The sequence below is a fragment of the Pezoporus occidentalis genome, unplaced genomic scaffold (assembly GCF_034315485.1).
Source record: "Pezoporus occidentalis ecotype Australia unplaced genomic scaffold, CSIRO_AGI_Poc_V1 ctg86, whole genome shotgun sequence".
Classification (NCBI taxonomy): domain Eukaryota; kingdom Metazoa; phylum Chordata; class Aves; order Psittaciformes; family Psittacidae; genus Pezoporus; species Pezoporus occidentalis.
Window position 1 is genome coordinate 3,759,766 of NW_026916220.1, and position 19,847 is coordinate 3,779,612.

Consider the following 19,847-nt stretch of genomic DNA (forward strand, 5'->3'; position numbering starts at 1 on the left):
CATCCTCAAGTTCAAACAGTGGCAGTGAAAACTAGATGCAAATTAATAAAATGGATATTGTATATAAAATTGATGAAAGAGTGCTGGAAGGATTTTTCTGACAATAGACTTTCTTCAAACTCGCTTTCATTGTGTTTTTCTGAGTTTCTATGAGAATAAGAGCAAAGAGACAGAGAGAAGATAAGGCAGAAAAAATTACAGAAGCTAAGTCTCCAGGCAGGACCAAATTCTTAAGGCAATTTTAATCAAACATGGGGATTGTAAAAGAATACAGGGCGTGATTTAGTGCATCTTTTCTGTGACTAAGTCTTCCTTTCAAACCTTACGTAAAAAAAAGCCCAAGCTAACTTAACCATGTTTTTTTTACAGTAACCTTCTGAAAGTATAAGGATAGGAACAGATTTCACTGCAAAACATAGACAAGTATAGGGAAATCAAAGTAATGGAAAGAGTATATTCCAAAACACACCAACTGCCAGTGCCACAGATGAAGAAATGCGTATACTTCAGCACTGGCACTATCTTAAAATTTTTAGAAATCAGAATATTTCTACATTTCACTGACAGTACAGATTTCAGGTTTAACTATCAAAAGTGAAAACATGAATAGTGAATTTGGAACCAAGAGCCATTTTCTACTTAGTAGCTGAAAAAAGACATCATTGGTAATAGAAGAGGCTGTGTCAATGTGCAACCCCTGGTTAGGAAAACTATCAGCAGACCTTTTCTGCTCCCAAGTTACTGGATCCTACAAATAAAAGAAGGGTGAAGTTTAAAATAGAGCTCATAAGATGTAAACGTGGCTACAGGAAACGGCAGGTATCCTTGACTTGTAACTGTCTGTCTGCGTAGATTTAAAGTCAGGCTATCAATTCCAGGCTGCAATGAGCAATAGAAGCTTGTCTTACTAAAACAGGGAAAAGCTATCATTGCCCTGGGACCTTGATCTGCTTTCTCAATAAAAAAGGCCATGTCTAATTTGTCAAGGCAGCTGCTCAAGGTTCAGGGCATTAGAGCTGTTGTGTGATGGACTAGAACCCCAGCTGCATTCATCTGCAGTCACCCGGTGAGGACAGCACAGACTGCCTCATGCTCTTATTTGACCCTTGTGGCACTGACTTATTTATCAAGAGCTGGGAATTTGCTGTAGGGTGTGCTGGCCCTACAGGGTCACTACTCTATCTGAAAATAGCAAAGCATAATTGGTGGACAGGATGTTAAGTAACACTCAGTTTGATTTTTGTGCCATTTATATTGAGTATAGTGAGATGTTGTGCCATGCAAAGATGCTGAATTGGGAGGGCAACCTAGCCCTTTAAATAAGAAATGTCTGAAATTGCTTCAAAATTTGAAGGGATTTGAGAGCAGACAATATACTAGCTGAAAGACACTTACAGCACCTTTTGGTGTTACTGCCAGTATGCAATTAAAGTGTCAATATGCTGTTAAAGATACTTGAATAATTAATTTATCTCATACAGGATGTTCCTAGTTTCAATAACTGTATTAATTAATAGGTAAGATGTCCTGTAGTAGTTTTACAACAACCTAAACAGTCCTGGTTCAGAGCACTTTTAATATGATCTGTGGACTGTGAACTGTTTAACTACATTCCTCTGCTCAAAATACCACCTACATTCTTCTCATACAGGTAACCTTTTAGTGAATGGGGTCAACATCCCATTTAGTATGTAGGAAGGACACTGTCTGACTCTTTCCCTTTTTCTTGATTTTCTTTAAGACTGTAAAAACAAGGCAAGCTCAGTTCTTTATGTCAGGATGGGCTGGTGCTTACTTATTAACAGCATGAAGTTAATTAAAAGAAGAACCTGGAGAGGGCATAATGTAGATTTTGCCATGTTAATTTTATTGAACATTAAATACAGATGACCAATGTCATTGTGTTTGGAAACTAGTTGTTCCTGTGAATATCCTTACTTTAGTCAGGTGTTTAGGCATGTGCTGCTTCGAGCTCTTTGACAGTCATTTAGTGAGACTATAATCTCTGGTATCCAGGTACTTTTGCTGTGACTTTTGCTAGATTATTTTAATTGTGTGTTCTAAGATTTTTGTGCCAGTAGCTGAGAAAAAGGGTTGGGAAAAATATGTTGTTATTCTCATGTTATGAAAAGATTCTTAAGGGCATTTTATTGAGAAGTTTTGAAGCAGATAGTGCATATTTACCTTTACATCAAAAATGTGCATTCTGACATCCCCATAAGGGAAAAAATGAGTTTTATTGGCCAAGCTGTAAGCTTTTGAAAAATCTGTCCCTCATATCCAGAAGAGACTTGTCACAATTAGGCAACTAAATACACAGCAGCACAGTGTACACTGAGCATCAGAGCTGTGACTGATAAGCACTTTAACGACCAGCTGATGGTCTGACAGCTGTCTCTGCCCCAGCAGATCAGAGTAAGTCACAGTCCCTGCTGAAGTAGATTTTAACAGCTCCACTGGCATTAGAAGAGCTTAGGGCAATTTATAGAGAAGTTGCTCAAGAATAATTAAGAGGCATTTCTGGCACAACTGTACAATACAGCAAAAATTTGGAAATGGCAAACAGTACATTCATCACCAGCTTTGCACTGGGTGGGAAGAATATCTGTAATACTCTGAAATAGTGAGTCCTAGCGATAGCCTCCAGACCAGTTCCAACCTCCCACATCTACCATAGTGGTTAGCCCTGGATATAAAACTGTAGTTCTCCCACCAGCAACCAAAGATTGCTATCTTTTGTGAAATAAAATCTCAGATGAAGGTACAGCTTGATAGCATTGTCAAAACTGGGCATAAACTAGACAGTTCTTTCATATGCCCAACAAGGATTTTTTTAATTGGAAAATAACACCAGCTGCGTGCTGTCAATAATATGCCATCTTGTGCATGTTCCATCCCATCTTACCCACAATTATGATAGAAAATAAAAGAACAGCTGTTAAAAAAAAAGAGCTGGGGAGAGAAGCATGCACATTTTTAAAGCACTACAAAGCTACTGTTATTCACTATCATGTTCCTGTAGAAAGAAACAGTTTTTTGGAGAGCCTGAAAGATCTGCGGTTACTAAACACAAACACTACCAGCACAGGTAATTTAAGAATGCACAGAAACACCTGCTGAAGAGTCGCACACTGAAGCCTGCATTAAAATAGTTCCAAAAGTCTGTTGAGAAGCATGTATTTTCCAGGTGTATCCTTATTCTTCAAGTGAGAAATTCTTACTGAGTTCCTGTTTGCAGGCGAGCAGGGTGAGTGAGGCAGAATCCATAATACTGAGTAAACATCGAGCAGTGCTTGTTTTTAAAGAAGCCAACAGAAGTGATCTTGTCATGTGGTGCATGTTTTAGTAGCTTGAGCCAGTGATCACCACTGGAGAAATTTCATTCCTGCCACCAGCTTCCACCAAACAGTTCAACAATTCTCCATGTGTATTTGTTGCTGAGTGAGTCCCAGTCAAAGGCTCTTAAAGGAGGGCACAGAGCAAGAGTGCCCTCTGTCCCTTCTCCTGCATGATCTCCCCACTGAACCTCTTGCATTCACCACAGAGCCTGCCCAGAGATTTGGGCAATCGTGGCTCATAATGAAGAACATAAAGAGCACCGTTTTTTTATTTTTTGCAGCTTTATCTCTACAAAATACACTAGTCTCTATTCAGTGTTTTAAAGAGGTCTTACAGTCCTGCAGCACTTCATATGTCTGTCTAAATATGGACAAGCTATGGCCAAGCTACCCTCAGGCACTCATACAGTAAGACCTATTAATTTCCCATACCCAGGGGGATTTGTAGATCGAAGTGTGCAGTTCTCACTCATGGAACTGAATTACGAATATGAAATCAGCAGCTACTTTCCTATACGCAGCATCAAGACCTGGAAAGACAATACAGTTTATCTCTATTTGCTCATGGCAAGACAATTTGATAACATAAGCTGTGCTTCCCTGAAAGGTTTGGTCTCAGCTACACTGTGTTTAGAAAGGGGGAGGGAGAGTAAATACATATCACTGAGAGAAAAGAGACTGTGATAAAATTTGTTAGGGTCCAGAATGCTAGGAAATAAAATGAGGCTTTAACCGCTCACATGGAAGTTTGTATATTTGCAGATCCATAAACATATCTTGAGAGCTAGTCTGCAGATATGAAAAAGCCTTGTTATAGCACCTACCTTCATGTTGATTAACTAGCTGTGTAAGTTGCCTGGTTTGAATGCAGCAGTGGAAAATACTGGCTTAAAGGAAGAGCATGAGCAGAAACTGAACAAACATTACCGTAAATCTAGGAAATGGAGATTTCGATCCAGTACCAGAACTGAGGGAAAGACTGGGGAGTGGTATTGCAGAAACACTGCTCTTTGTGAGGTGTGTGGTAAAGCAAATACAGACAGGTATGTCTGCCTGGCCTGCCACTGGACAGTCAAGGATATCTGGATGGGCTTAGAATGTATGTTGGAGAAGACACGTTTGCCCACAGTGCTCTGTGGTTAGAGTGCTACTGGCCACAGCTTGCTAAAATGTGTCCTCTGAGATTAATCATAGGATGGTTAGGAATGGAAGGGACCTTAAAGCTCATCCAGTTCCAAACCCCTGCCACGGGCAGGGACACCTCCCACTAGACCAGGTTGCTCCAAGTCCCACCCAACTTGGTCTTGAACACTGCCAGGGATGGGGCAGCCACAGCTTCTCTGGGCAACCTGTGCCAGGGCCTCAGCACCCTCACAGGGAAGAACTTCTTCCTTATATCTAGTCTAAATCTCCCCTCTTTCAGCTTAAGCCATTCCCTCTTGTCTACAGTCATCTTGTTCAGGGAAGCAGACAGGCTGTAGTAAGCACTGAGTACACAAAAAAAAGATACACAGACAGGACACATCAATGAAGTTACGGCATCAAAGTGCCTGCAAGATGGGCAGGTGGTTAAAAAAAAATAGTTTAAAAAATGCAGAGAACTACAAATTCAACAGAAAGGAAAAATGCATGAAAGAAGCCACCACTGGAGATGCAGAAAATGAAGTGAGAGAGATGATAGCAGCACCAGGACAAGAAGTCCATCAGGGAAATGCTGTCTTTTAACTCAGGATGTGGCTGGAGTAACTGTGCTTGCTTCACTGGAGATGCTGTGGATTCGAATTAATGTAATTGAGAGGAAAGAAGGCTTTGATATTTATATTGGAAGAGTAGAGAGATACCAAAAAAAGAACTAGTGGTAAAATTAGTCTTGCTGATTGTTATGGCCAGTGTTTCAAACTTATCGCAGTTCCTCAGTTACTTAGTGTATTCAAAGGCAGATGAGGCTGTGAGACTGCAATACAGAGGGAAATGATAAACCTAACAGCAGGCATGTATAAGCTATTTTTTATCTACAGCACCAGCCCTGCAAATGCTTCTAGAAGCAGCAGTCTTGACTTTACTGATCACAGGGAGCAGGTCTTTTGACTACACCTGCAGTGTTCATGAGTGTCAGAGAAATGAAGAGTTAATCCAGTGTTTGCTTTCTGTCACAAAATATACAGTGCTGGCGTTTTAATCACAGAAGAGGTTTCATCCTTCTTCTGTGTAAGAGACCTTCTGTGGAGTCCAGCCATATTCCTAATGAGCAGCAGCAACCCAGCTGTGGGCAGAAGGACTGTTCCTAAGCATTATAGTTATGTGTATGAGTAAACATTGTTAGCTTGATCATGTAGCTGTTCAGCAGTTTAACAGTAATTTCCAGGGAGCTCAGTAAATAGGATATATAGGGTACAGTCTTATTCTTTAAAAGCCTTGGATGTTTAATGGATGGCTCCTTTGTTAGTTCAGCTGTGATGTGTTCAGTCGCATTAGTAGCTCAAAACCAGTATTTCCATTTTTGTGTCTTTTGAGAAGATCAGAGCTGATGAGGAAAAAATTTTTGCTTTTAGGTCATATGCAGTGTTTGAAATTTAACCCCAGTTCTTCCATAAGGCTGCTTTGAGCTTCAGTCTGCTAAGCAGAGCTGCTTATGTTGACATTCAGTGAACTTCACTTTTCCCTGTTGTGCAGAAAGGCCATAGTTCAGAACAGGCTGTAAAAAAGGAGGGGGAAAGCCACAGATTTCTCAGTGACAGCTTCTCTTTCCTTGACACTGTTCATAAAAACTGCTTCCAGAAAGGCACTGGGCTGCCCAGAATACATAATGCCCACAGCAGGGGAAAAAAAAAAAAGCATTTGTTCTGCGCCATCAGAGGAGCTCCATGCAGTGAAATGGGAACTGTGAAGATGAGAGATTCACTTTACAGGCTACAACAACTTCTCTGGAGTCCTGAATTCATGCATATTCAGCCAAACATATGTAAATCTGGCTTAAGCCAGCTGTGAAAGATCCCCTGAAGTAAACTAATAAAGAGCAGCTGGATATGTTTAAGCTCATCCGAGGCATAGTAGAAAGATCCCAGAATGTGCGCTGAACTTTTTTTACGTCATTAGAGGAAACACAGCAGACTTTAAAGGGAACTTGTGTTTTAAGATGCAAAGCAGCATAAAGTTTGCCTCACTGAAGCAGGCTACAAAAGAATTAATTTTCCTTGACATTTGGATTTTATACATCTTTTTTTAACTACTGTGAATGCCTGTGTTTTACTCTTTCAAAGGATCTGCTATGTGTGATTATTCCATATCACACAGAGGCATCTAAAATTATCATTGCTCACTGGGAGAGGGTGAGAGGTGAAGGAAAGTGCTGAAATCAGGAAAGTTCAAAATGATCAGCCACTGTGTACCACTTGCCAGTTGGAGAAAGGTTGTCAAGCACTTTCTAGTGCAAGAACTTGAGCCTAGCCACTGGGACAAATGCAACTGGGCTACCTTCAGGACTCTAATGACTTTCATCATTATATTATAGATCCAGGAGGTCATGTATCTCAAACCTTCTCCAGTACCTGCAAAATTAATAAACTGGTTTATTAATTTAGAGATATTGCCTAGAAGTGACACAATTTAAAAAGCTCTAAGAGTTTGCTATTCCAGTCTTCTTCAAGTCTCCCACCCCTTTGTTTCAGTGAGAATGGAAATCGTCTAAGCATGAATTTCCTGGTTCAGATCTTGTAATTTCCATTTATAATCCCTTTAAAAAAAAGAACTGCTTGTTTCTAATTTCTTAAAATTCACAGGTATGGGCGTAGTAGTGTTGTTTTGTATGGCAGTTGTCACATGCAGAAAAATTGGATTGCATATTCATAATCAAACTAAAAACAGGTAATTGAATTCTGTTCTGAAAATGTTACTTCAAGATTCGCTGATTATCTGATATGGACATGGCCTTCTTTTACTAAGTTACAGCCATCTTTTTTCTGTAAAGAGTCATGTTGTCAGTCATCAGAAGTGGAGAGAAGTGATATAATTTTGACCAATTGAAAGAAGAAATAAAACTACCCTTAGAGATCAGTAAATGAACCTATCCTAGAGGGACTGCTTCTGAAACTGCTCTGATTGAGGTCCAGAAAACCCTGACAGAGGCCACTATGGCTGATCTGATTGCTTAGATCTTTTTCAAGGCTTTGTTATATGTTACTTCAGACACATTATATATTGATTTTCTTTTCATAGTTTTGAAGCACAATTTCTCCTCATACCTTCAATGATCCTCAGGCCTCTTGTAGCTGAAGATTTTCTCTTTAACAGATTCGTTCTTCTCTCCCAGTGCATGCATCCACTTTTTGTTTGCTGGATATCTCAGACTGCTAGCTTGGGTAACTGGCTTTGAGAGCTGTAGAGTGGAATCTGGAGCAAGATGGATTGCTCTCCTCAGCACAATCATGCAAAACTTACAGTTGCAGACCTTTACAAAGCAACAATACAGCTTTACTGCGAGGGGTGGGAGAAAAAAGCATTTGCCAGCAGGTTTAACTATAAATGTCTAAGCTGTTTTTTTCTAGCTGGTGACACCGAGTCCAGAAAAATGAGTATTGGGTAGAATTGCACTGAGTCAGCAGAACAAGTCTTTGCAGCCAGAAAGAAAAAGTTTGCTTACTGTTTTCAACAAAACAGTTCTGATACAGTGGCAAACATCGAATCATTGGGATTATAATGTGTTTGGATTGTGTTAAACCTTGAAACCATTCCTTCAAGAAAGACATGAAATATGAACTGAGAAATGCATGGTAGACTTTGGACATTCCTGAATGTACTATAACTTTAAATCTGGGTGTCTGGTCTAAATTTATCTTCTGTTTTTTTATTATTTCTGTTGCTGGTTAAAAAGGAGGAAGAAAGCTTGTTAATACCTGCAGGGATTTTCCAGGATGAGATAGTCTTTTAGCAGCATGAGACTGCCTGTAAACACAGTTCTAACACCTGGAGACACATGGTGAAACTTATTCAGTGGTATTTAAAAAAAATATCCTGAAGCCCATAAAAACCTCCATTCATAATGAGTCTATACCAGGGTTTCCTGCAAGTCTAAGCAAAGGGGAGACTTACCTCAGGGAAGCTTGTACTGAAGAACAAAAATAATTCCAAGGTTTTCCCCTTAAATAATAACAGTAAAGAAATCATTCTGCCTTTCTGGAGCAATGAGTTATTCTGTGGCACGTCTCAAGTGATTTTCTAGGTGTTGGAGATAGAAGTGGGGTCATCCTCATTTAGCCAGAGAGGGGAAGTTTAAGACAGCAGTGACACTCCCTGACTGCTGGTTATGTGTGGTCTAGACTTAAATATTACCTTATTCCCTGACAGCTATTCCTCACTTCCCTGCCAAAACACCATTCTTCATGTTTCAGTTTTGTGTGTGCCACTGTTTTGGGTTATTACTTCACCATCTGTAGCAGGCAACTTTGGAAAGCTGGACAACGACAGCTCCTGCAGAAGTGATCACAGAGCATTCTTGATGCACATGGCATGAAGTCATCTCATTGTCCAGGGTACACCTCTCACAACCATAAATCATTTCAGGATAGAGGTGCTTTTGTCTTTGTGCTACAGCCAACTGTGGTGAGCAGACTGAAGATGTTATTTCTGGTAACAAATAACTAGGTTATTCACACACGGGAACTTGCAGTTATGGGACCAGGTATTGCTGTCTGCCCTGAGTCTTTCTCACTGTCTTGGTTGTGAGAGAAGGCAATGTCCAGAGTGTTGTATCACTTAAACAGCCTCACATTAAGCTATTCAAACTGGGAAGTTTTTTGCTATTTGTTCTCATTTGTCAAGCAGCTGTGAAGGTTATAAGCTGGAATTTCAATTTGTGCTCACCGCAAAGTATGTGCCAGAGCCTAGACTTAGAGGAATGTGACTGTGGGGCTCATCTTGATGTACTGCTATCCCTGTCCCTGACCATAGGTGCAATGAAGAGATTTAGGCTTCGTCATGGGATGCTTCTTTTTATACCATACATGCTAAAAGGACACAGCTCTTCTACCAGGCCTCTGGAGTTGACGTCTCATTTCAGCAGATGCCTATTAAGTGCAGTTCTCCTGAGACAGACACCTTATTTCAGATCTCTTTCCAGGCAGACCTTTGAAGAGTACTTTTTAACCACAGCTTTTCAGCAGATTTTAGCTCCCTTTCCTTTGCTTCTGAGAAAATAAGTCAAAGACTTTACAGAAGTCAAAGGGTATCATGCTTAATGTTTCCCCATAAAAAGTAAGCCATTTATCCTGTGAAGAAAGGAAGTTTGTCTGGTTTAATGTAATTTATTCTTGGCAAATTTGCATTGGCTTTTTTAGTTATTTTGTTTTTTAAATAATTATTTTATTATCCTTTGGATGCTCCTAAGATTGATTGTTTAGTCACTTGTTCTAGTGTCATTCCCATTCTAAAAAGTGCACTGGCAGGTCTGTCTTTTGTTAGGCCCTCTCTTTGGCTCATCTCAAAGTCAGGTAATATGCTTGTCTTTTTCCAGAGCTTATGATGCTTACACTTCCTCAAGCGTTCTCCGAGATACTGCACAGTGTCTAGAGATTGCTTTGGCTAGCTCTGTAAGCAGTCAGGGATGAATTCCTTTAGCCAACTTGAAAACACCTACATTACCAAAATATTTTTACCTCTTTTTTCTGTCATGGACAGCACTTACTTCCTGACCTTATTACATTTCTGATCATAGACCAGAGTGGTGATTTTTGCTGACAAGTGTAGTGGGAAAAGGAGTAAATGCATCAGTCTCCATGTCTTTCCTTATCTATTCTCCTTTATTGAAGTTTGGTGCACTAATACTCATTATTCTTATTTGGTCAAGCTTATACCATGTATTCTTTAGAACGGTGAACTGTATCTCTTTGTGATTATTCATCCTAATTACATTTCTGCCCTCAGAAGTTTTTTTCTGTTAGCATTAGAAGGAACAGAACATGCCCAGAATAGCTTCATCAGCGTTTCCATACAATGATACTTTCCTCACTGTGCACATTTAGCTTTTTAACTTGTCTTTTTAGAAGATACAGAGACACAACCTTAACCCTTACTTTTTTTAATTGATGAAAAGAAGCCTCATCTTCCTGCTTTTGAAGATCTAGTGTACAGTAAATCTATGTCATTGCATCACTTCCAGTGTTTTCTCTCTTATTTTCACCCAGAGACATTCAGCAAGTCTGCTTCCCACATTTTCCAGAACTTTAGAAAAATCATATGTATTATTGGCATAAAATTTCGCATCTCCTGTTTTTTTCCCTATCTGCTTTTAGTGAACAAGCTAGCCTGATACTCTGCTCATGTGATTTACCCATGAGCACTAGCTCATTTCAGAATTTAAACGCTTTGAAGGTTTGGAAACATTTTTCTTAAACAACCAGGCACCCAACACTGTGTACCTTACCTACAAGGACTGCTGGAAGAAAGAATGTATTATGTATAGGAGAATAATACGAAACCATATTGGGTCTTGTTTCTCATTGAATGAGTAAGAGGTGATTTTGCAAGTTCCAGACTGTTACAGTACAGGGCATGCTGACTAAGAAGATGAAGGGGGATGTTAGGATATGCAGACAAAAGGACATGGGATGAAATTACAGAAAGTTAGTGGAGGAGGAAGGATCAGATTGTCTATGGGAATTAGAATGCTATGAAAAGTGGAGGATATCAGAGGACTAGCTTGGCTCTTTTGATAGCCAGAAATAATGGTACATTACATGTGGGAAGATCCTGAAGTCATAAGCCCAGTTGTGATTTGCAAGGGACAGAGATTGACCCAACTAGAAGACTTCAGGGAGATAGGTAAGTGTCAGTATGTTTGCAGCATTAGCAACATGTAAGGTCTGATCCTTGAAGGTGCAAATATTTAATCTCATCTGTGTCTTTGAAGCTTTTTCAGTTTTGCTACTATTTTTACCACCAGACCTCTCCCACATATGTTAATGCAAGTAATTCTATCAACAATATCCCTTTCCAAAGAATAGATGGTTATTATCTATGTTGATATGTGTATTATCCACGTACTACAGGATACAGTCAAGAATATGGCTGAGCACTTCAGATCACATAATGAACTAAGCAATGTATTTTCACATTTGGAAAGAACATATTGCAAACAGGGAAGTGCTAGACATAATATTTTAAAACTAACCAATTTAGAATAATTGTTTTATTATTAAATATAAAAATAATACAGTAATATTTATACCAATCATACTTTACAGTCTGGTTCCTTAGCATTTTATGCAGCTAGCCCAGTTAGTTTCCCAATACATAATGTCTTAGAAGGATGTCAGATAATAAAGTAGCTTTAAGAATTTTCAATAGCAGGGATTTCCTCAAAGCTGGGAGCTCAAATACCTTATTTGACTTTCAAACATGGAAGCCCTACATTTTTCTTCTTATTTTCTCACTTTGTTTGAATAGTGAGACACGAACACTGTCCTATCTGATTGCTTTCAAACTGGCTTGTTTTGGGGACATAGTTAGGATCACGCATCTGTTTATTCTTCCTAGTTTGGGAAGGCAGTTGCTACTGAGGCTGGAGGCTTGAGATGTTGATTGACAATGACTGTAATTATCAGTCTATTTCATATGAGAATTTCCTTCCATGTGGTCATGACAGTAGGATGCTAAACATTCCTCATACTTTTTCGTTACTTAATTGTAACTATTCCATAAACATTAATGCAGGGTCAAATCTTGCTCATCTTATTTCATTTAGGTTAAAGTTGTTTGGATTACTTGCTTGAAGACACATAGATGTGATCCATGATAAAATCAAATTATATTGTTTACCTGACATTGTGTCCAGAGAAGATCCACCTGCCTAGAGCAAAGCCACTAATGCTAAATATCCTTTAACTCTAGCTAAACCGTCAGGAAGGTTTTAGCTCAAGAGGGACTAACTGGAATCAGTCTGGTTTAAGACCATTATAAATATCTACTGATAAAAATCCTGCAGCGTGAGCAACATCATTTCAACTACCGCTTTCTTGAACATACATGGTCACTTAGTCTGAACTGTGTGGTAATTTTATAACATGAGTTGTAATGATTCAATATCTTAAGTCACTTAGTCTGAACTGTGTGGTAATTTTATGAGTTGTAATGATTCAATATCCATTGGTAGTATAAATGCTATTTTATGCAGCGATGCAAGTTTGTGCTTAAGGCTATCATTCACAGAGTAGATACGACCTATGGCAGAAGGCTGAGAGCGTAGAACAGCCTCACTTAGGCATTAGGAAGTGTTAGGCATGGATGCAAGGTATAAGCCATTCCGTCGCATCCTGTCACCAGACACCTGAAAGGAAGATCAGCACTTCCCCCTCCATTCCTTATCATAAGGAAGTTTTAGATCCAGTGAGGTCTCCTCTAAGCTGAACAAACTGGGTATCTTCAACTGCTCCTCATGAGTCATGCCCTGTAGTCTTTTCAACACCTTTATTGCCCAGCTTTGGACACAATCTGATATTTTTCTACTGTTGGCCCTTTTGGGCAACAGGGAACATCATTGTTGGCTCTTATTAAGCTTACCAGCAGTCAAAACTGCCAGATCCCTTTCTGCAGGACTCCTGTCCCCCAGTCTATACATAAAAGGGTATAAAGTTAGTAAGGCATGACTTTCGCTTCCTGAACCCATGCTGGCTTTGACGTAGATGTTTACACCCTTACACAGGCACTGAGCAGGGATTTTGAGCCTTTTTCATGAAGAAAACATTGGACTTCAGTGCTCAAAAGGGCGTATCTCTAGAAGTTTGTGGATAGAATGTGTCTGTGAAATCAGGCTCTTTCAGTTGGAGCTTTTTTAACTCCACTCCCAGCAATGCATTTCTCAATAAAACTTCGCAATTCCCTGACTATCCTTCCAACTGATTCTCCAGTTAATGACTACAGACAGTTTTAGAAATGTAAATAAATTTGGCCGCAAAATGCTGCATAGTCTAGGCTGGAAATATCAGCAGATGAAGGTCTGCAGAAGACCAGCACCTTTCCAGTGAAATGTAGTTACTGCTGACTGTGCCGTAACCACTAGACTGTGCTTCTGGTCTGAATACAGCAATTTTGCATGTGGATTTAAATTACAGAGCTAGACTTTAACCGCTGTTCGTTAAGTGCTGATGACAAAGAGTAGAAAAATCTGCCTCTTAAAAAGCTGCTGGGCTTTAAAAGAGGGTTTTCTTAGAAACACTTAATTGGAAGATTGTTTCTAATTACGTATTGTTTCCTGAGATTTATTTCTTCCTCCCCCTTTACTTTTTGACTATTAAGACATTTATATGAATGCCAGATCTTATTTTCGTAAATGATCATCTGCTCTTGCTATTTATTCTCCTTATGAAATCATAATCTTCTATTATTTTTCACATTACAATAATTTCCACAGCAACCAGCTGTGATGTCACACAGTGGGGCTTATGATTTCAAGAGCTGTTTTGTTTTTACATATGAAGTTCCTGTCTTTTAAGGAAATATCTCTTGCCCACCTAAACTCTGCAATTAAATGGGCACAGAAAAATACATGCTATAGAAGCAATACTATATCAAAGATTTCTGTGAGATTGTGGCAACTTTTCAATGGTTTCTTAGCATAGTTTGCTGAGGAGAATTTTCCATTGCTTCTAATTTTGGGCCATTAATACCTTCTCTGCCAAATACATGAAAAGACATTCTAGAAGAAGTTAAGTTATGACATGGAAGTTTTGTATCTTTACGAAGTCTCAGGAGAGCCTTAGAGGTACATTTTCTGTCTTGCTGCCTCTTCTGTAATAAGGACAAGTATGTGGAGCTTTTAATGCCCTGGCACTTGGACCTTGTCTGGAGAAAGAGGTGGAAGAGATGTTTCTTCAAGTCCTTGTCAGGTTGAGGCTGCTCCTTGTTAGGCACAGAAGAACAAAAACAGAAATGAAAGAAAAGCAAACTGCAAGTTTGTGCTTCATTAGGGCTGCAGGCTTGGTGCCCAACTATATCAGAAAAACAACTTTCTTCAGAAATTCAGGGTATTGATTGTTGCTGAGTTAGCGACTTGAGATGAAGGAGGAAAACTCTGCCAAAGATGCCTTCACTGACACTGGGCTCTTGGAGGGCCAAGTAAGGTGTGACAGTGGTCTCTGACCATAGCATCGGACAAGATGAGGCCCCCAGAGTAAGGGCTTTCAGATGAGAAAGCGCAGGCTCCAGCACAGAGGTTGCCCTAATCATGTGTTCAGAACAAGAGAGAGGTTTTAAAATGAAAATAGCAAAGACAGTCATCTAGCAGTCTCAATACATTTCAACACTGCTCTATCTTTCCAAGTTATTTAAGCATCCTCCTGATTCTCAGGCATGTGACACTGACTTTTGAAACACATGACAAAGAACAGAATGATGAGCAGAGAAAGAAGCCTTACACAATATGGGATGCACTTCTCTGGTATTTACAGAGCTTCTGTCTCCTCTCCTCCTTTTGAAGGTTTTTCAATGTAAATAGTTTACCATAGTAAAAATAAGATGCTATTAGCTGAGGAGAGACTGGGTGAAGGGAGGAGAGAAATAAGCAGTATGTCAGAGTAGGAGAAATGATAGCTCTGACCTCCTGAAGTCAGGAGTGGTTGCCCAGAGCCAGTGTTTCAAACTGATTGTACTTGCCCTGCAAGTAAATTTTCTCTCCCTTGCTGAACTTCAGTCTTCAACTCCAGATCTGAAAGCCGTTCTGAAAGCCCAAGGCTGCATATACAAGATGTAGCTGGCGGGTACAGTTTGCCTTCAAATTTGGGCAAGCTGGTAAAAAAATCACCTTGCAAAACACAAACCAACCTTCCAGAGCATGCCTTTGAACAAAGTAGTTAATGATAAGTAGCTTTTCCCTGTCCTTTGTTTGTTTAACCACTGTATGCTATTTATTGCAGGAGTGATTCGTGAGAGTTACCTGAAGGGTCATGATCAGCTGGTGCCAGTCACCCTGTTGGCCATTGCTGTTATTCTTGCTTTTGTCATGGGGGCCGTCTTTTCGGGCATCATTGTGTACTGCATCTGTGACCACCGCCGCAGAGATGTGGCCATTGTGCAGAGGAAGGAGAAGGAATTGACCCACTCTCGCCGTGACTCCATGAGCAGTGTTACCAAGCTCAGTGGCCTCTTCGGGGATGCTCAGTCCAAGGAGCCAAAGCCTGAAGCTATCCTCACGCCTCTGATGCACAACGGCAAGCTGGCTACCCCAGGTAACACTGCCAAGATGCTAATCAAAGCTGACCAGCACCATCTGGACCTGGCCGCCCTGCCAACCCCTGAGTCCACCCCAACCCTGCAACAGAAGAGAAAGCCTAGCCGTGGCAGCAGGGAATGGGAGAGAAACCAGAACCTCATCAATGCCTGCACAAAAGATATCCCCCCAATGGCTTCTCCTGTGATCCCAACTGACCTGCCGCTCAGGGCTTCTCCTAGCCACATTCCCAGTGTTGTCGTCCTGCCCATAGCCCAGCAAGGCTACCAGCATGAGTACGTTGACCAGCCAAAAATGAGTGATGGAGCTCAGATGTCTGTGGAGGACCAGAATGCCACCCTTGAGTACAAAACTATCAAGGACCATCTCAGCAGCAAAAGCCCCAGCCATGGGGTTAACCTGGTGGAAAATCTAGAGAGCATGCCACCAAAAGTACCCCAGCGGGAAGCCTCCCTCGGGCCCCCGAGCGCCTCATTGTCACAAAGTGGCCTGAGCAAGCGGCTGGAGATGCACTCTTCTGCTTACAACGTGGACTACAAGAGAAGCTACCCTACAAACTCACTCACGAGAAGCCACCAGACGTCAACCCTCAAAAGAAACAACACTAACTCTTCTAACTCGTCCCACCTCTCCCGCAATCAGAGCTTCGGCCGAGGTGACAACCCGCCACCAGCCCCACAACGGGTGGACTCCATACAGGTCCACGCTGCACAGGCACAGGCTGTGACTGTATCTCGACAGCCGAGTCTTACCACCTACAATTCGCTGACAAGGTCAGGGTTGAAACGCACACCCTCGCTAAAGCCAGATGTACCTCCCAAACCTTCCTTTGCTCCACTCTCCACGTCCATGAAGTCCAATGATGCATGTACATAATCAGAGTGGGGGGGAGGGGGGATGATGGCAATTAAGCAGAGGTTGCCCTCAAAATCCACTGTTCTGCAACTGTTATCGCTTGCTCCTCTGAGAAGATGGTTGTTGTAAGTTGAAGATGTGTTGAATTTCTGCTCTCTGGGAAAAGTGGAATATTTTTTTAAACCCGAGCCATATGACTCATGGTTGAAGGTTTGCAATTGCAGGACTTGCCCCCACAATCCACCAGTTCTTTGCTCAAAAGAGTAACCCTCCATCAGAAACGTTGAGCCAAAAGCACACAGGTGAAAGATGACTGTGACATTTCACCCCCTACCCCCAACTGCACGGTGCATTCCTGAACTGGGAAAGAGTGCTCTGAAAAGCAAAACAAATAATTACAAAAACAAACATTTAAAAAATACAAAAAATAAAAAGAAAAAAAAATAATCCATTGATAAAGCTAACTCTGACTTAACAGTGGCAGAAGTTTACTATGTGCAGGTACTGTGAAATGATGCCCATCAGTATTACAACCACTTGGTTACAGCAGTTAAATGCCGTGTTGGGCAAACTATGTCATAGATTTCTGCTACCCTTCTCTTTTAACGAATAACACACATGACTGTTAACGCAAGTAACTCTTCTTATTTATTGTTCAACTTTCTTTTTTCCTAAAGAAATGACTTCTGCATATCATCCTGAGAGCAGCTCTTCAGAGAAGTACCTTGAAAGCTATACCTATTTAACGTGAAGCCCATTAACTGGAGTAATTAAAACTCTTTTATTTTTCCAATAAATTCACTGAGGTAGATAAATTGGAGCTGAAATTCTGAACTTTGTGCCTGGACTGCCTGATTAGCTGGAAAAAAAAAAAAAAAAAAAAAAATAAGGGGATATCTGTTTAAGTCTCTCGGCTAATTAGCTGGCTTGGCCTCTGACCTAAGGCAGCAACAAACAAATACTGCGAGTTCATAACTTCTAAAGCAACTGCAAGAGAAACTCTTTAAAAGCTGCACATTTGTGCACCATTGCTATCAACATGGCTTTGTCAGTAGCTAATACATTCTGTGAAGGCACCAGCTTGTGATGTGCCATCTCATTTCACCTTGCATGTGAGACGGCAAACAAAATCCTCAAACAGTGTGAACTAATTAATATGCCGGCTGTTACCATGCATAAATTATGGTCTTATCACACGGGTTTTTCGTGGGAAATATATCTGTGAATAGCCTGTTTTCTTCCACATGTAAATTTGTGCCTTACACCCTCAGTTGTGTATACTTGTGAGCTGTAGTATGTAAAAACCTTTCTTTTTCCCCTTTGAGTAATGCAAATATTTATTGATCCTTCCTCCTCCAAGCCCTTTAAAGAACTGGAGTAAAGACACAGAATGAAGAATGTGGTGGTTATTGTCATAACCCCATGTCCCTTAAGAAATTAGGCTAGCACCATATCCTCCACTTTGATTTGACTTTATAGCTGTGCCAAGTCCTCCCTCAAAACCACCTACAAGGCACCATGCTGGGGGTTCCGCCTTCCTCCACCTCCTGCTCCCCCTTTACTGCCTGTCAGTGTGGTGATCATCTCACCGGGCAGCAGGAACCTACCAACACCTTTGTCCAACAGGGCTGGTGTGTTCCCTGCTGGTATGTTCCCCTTTGTCCACAAGCACCGGGGAGAGGGGTCAGCCCTGCAGAAAGCCTGGCCGCACATCTTGCAGCACGCAGGGCTAAAGGAGCGAGGACAGGCAGGCAGGCTCCTGCTGTGGCTACCTGCTGCTCCAGAAGGATGCTGCATATACTTCTTTGGGGAAAAATGGCTTTGGTTTTTTTTTTTTCCTTTGTTTCTTTTGTGTGACTGTGCATGTAGCTAGCGTGGGAGTGTGCGTGCACACAGGTGTGTGCGTGTGTGTGTGCACGCCAGTGTGCAAGTTCCTTTCCAGTCTTTCAGTTTATGCAAAAATGTAGACGTGTTTTTAATCTGTTACAATAACTGTGTCAACATACTGTAGAAAAAATGATGGGGATCGCTTCTAAGCTTTTTATATATATATATATCTACTGAACAGTATGTTTGAGTAAGGTGGTTGTTGCTGTTTCAGTTTGTTTTTTAAAATTTTATACTTCCATTTGTTTTTCAGGGCTTTGTTTTTGTTTCTGAATGATTGAAAAGACAGATTTTAAGTCCATTAGCTTATAGATGGTATATATAAAGTCTGGATGGTCTAGACCAAAGTGTGTAACAAGGGTGCTTGCATGTTCTTTCATTCCACCATGGCTTCTTTTATGAAACAGTTTTGTTCGCCCCTAGTGAACTATGCAGACTGGAGTAGATAGATCAGTGTCCAAACTAATGTTGTTGTTTTAATAAAAACAAACAGAAGACCCTTTGAAAACAATAGGTAGCAAGGTCATTTTTTAAAAAGAACCAACTCACAAGCTTTTTACCAAGCTCCAAACCACTGGAGCACCAAACACGCAGGTGCCCTTGATATTACCCCACAAAGTGTTCTCCTAAAACATAGAGATGAATAATCATGGCAACAGCTTGAGTAGCGATCGCCTTCACAATGTACACCACACCGGTTACTGGGTTGACCTGGAAGCGTGTATTTTGTAGTTGGTGGATCTTCTGCTTTTGTCCTTTCCTTCGCCCAGTTCCCTTCCACCCTCTGTTTCGAGGGGCTCATGAACCTATGTGTGCCTTTGCTTTCCACCCTTGCTATACACTGGTAGATGCAACAAATTCAGACTCTCATTTGTTGTAAAGTTGTAAAGTATTGTGATGTCATCAGTTTCCCTTCATTTCCACATCCCCCTAATATCTGAGTCACAATGTATGTTGTAAAAAAAATCAAAAATTTAAAAAAAAAATCAAAAAAAAGGCAAGAAAGAAAGAAAAGGAGGAGGAAGAGAAAAGGGGAAATAAAAGCTCTTGATTACATATGGAAATAAAACCAGACTGTTCTACCTTATTTCTTCTGTTCTGGTTCTTTTGTTTCTACAATGATTTATCCTTTTCCTTAAAAATGATAAACAAACGTGATGCTGATCATTTAGATCAGATTATGGGGAGAAAGAAATTTGTTACTTTCTGTCTCTTAAAGAAGATGAATTTGACTTTAGAGTAAGGTGATGGTAATTAAAAATTGAATCACACATTTGCTCTCCCTCTATTCATATTCTGCATTTTCTTTTTATGAGCTTGTTCATCATCAAATATTTATGGCAGACTTGACAGTTTAAAAGATCAAGGCTGGGATTTAAGCACGCGTGGTCCACCAAAATAGATCATCATACAGATGTGACTTCATCTTCAGGCTTTACATATTAATAACAGAGAAGCCTCCGTTTCCTTTTAGCAAGCATAAATTGATTGAGCTTCATAGACCTGATTTAGACGACGTTGCTGGAGAATAATTCTACAATCAAATGGTA

The 19,847-nt window shown here is 40.5% G+C and overlaps 1 protein-coding gene across 7 annotated transcripts in view; it reads left to right on the plus strand.

The window, feature by feature from the left end:
- Positions 1–19,384, plus strand: part of SEMA6A (semaphorin 6A) — a 115,571-nt gene extending 96,187 nt beyond the window's left edge. For all 7 annotated transcript variants that reach the window (XM_062604459.1, XM_062604464.1, XM_062604463.1 and 4 more), the window contains one exon: positions 15,242–19,384. In XM_062604459.1, coding sequence (XP_062460443.1) covers positions 15,242–16,431 — 1,190 coding nt within the window. In that variant the 3' untranslated portion in view covers positions 16,432–19,384. The remainder of the gene's footprint in view (positions 1–15,241) is intronic.
- The last annotated feature ends 463 nt before the right edge of the window (positions 19,385–19,847 follow it).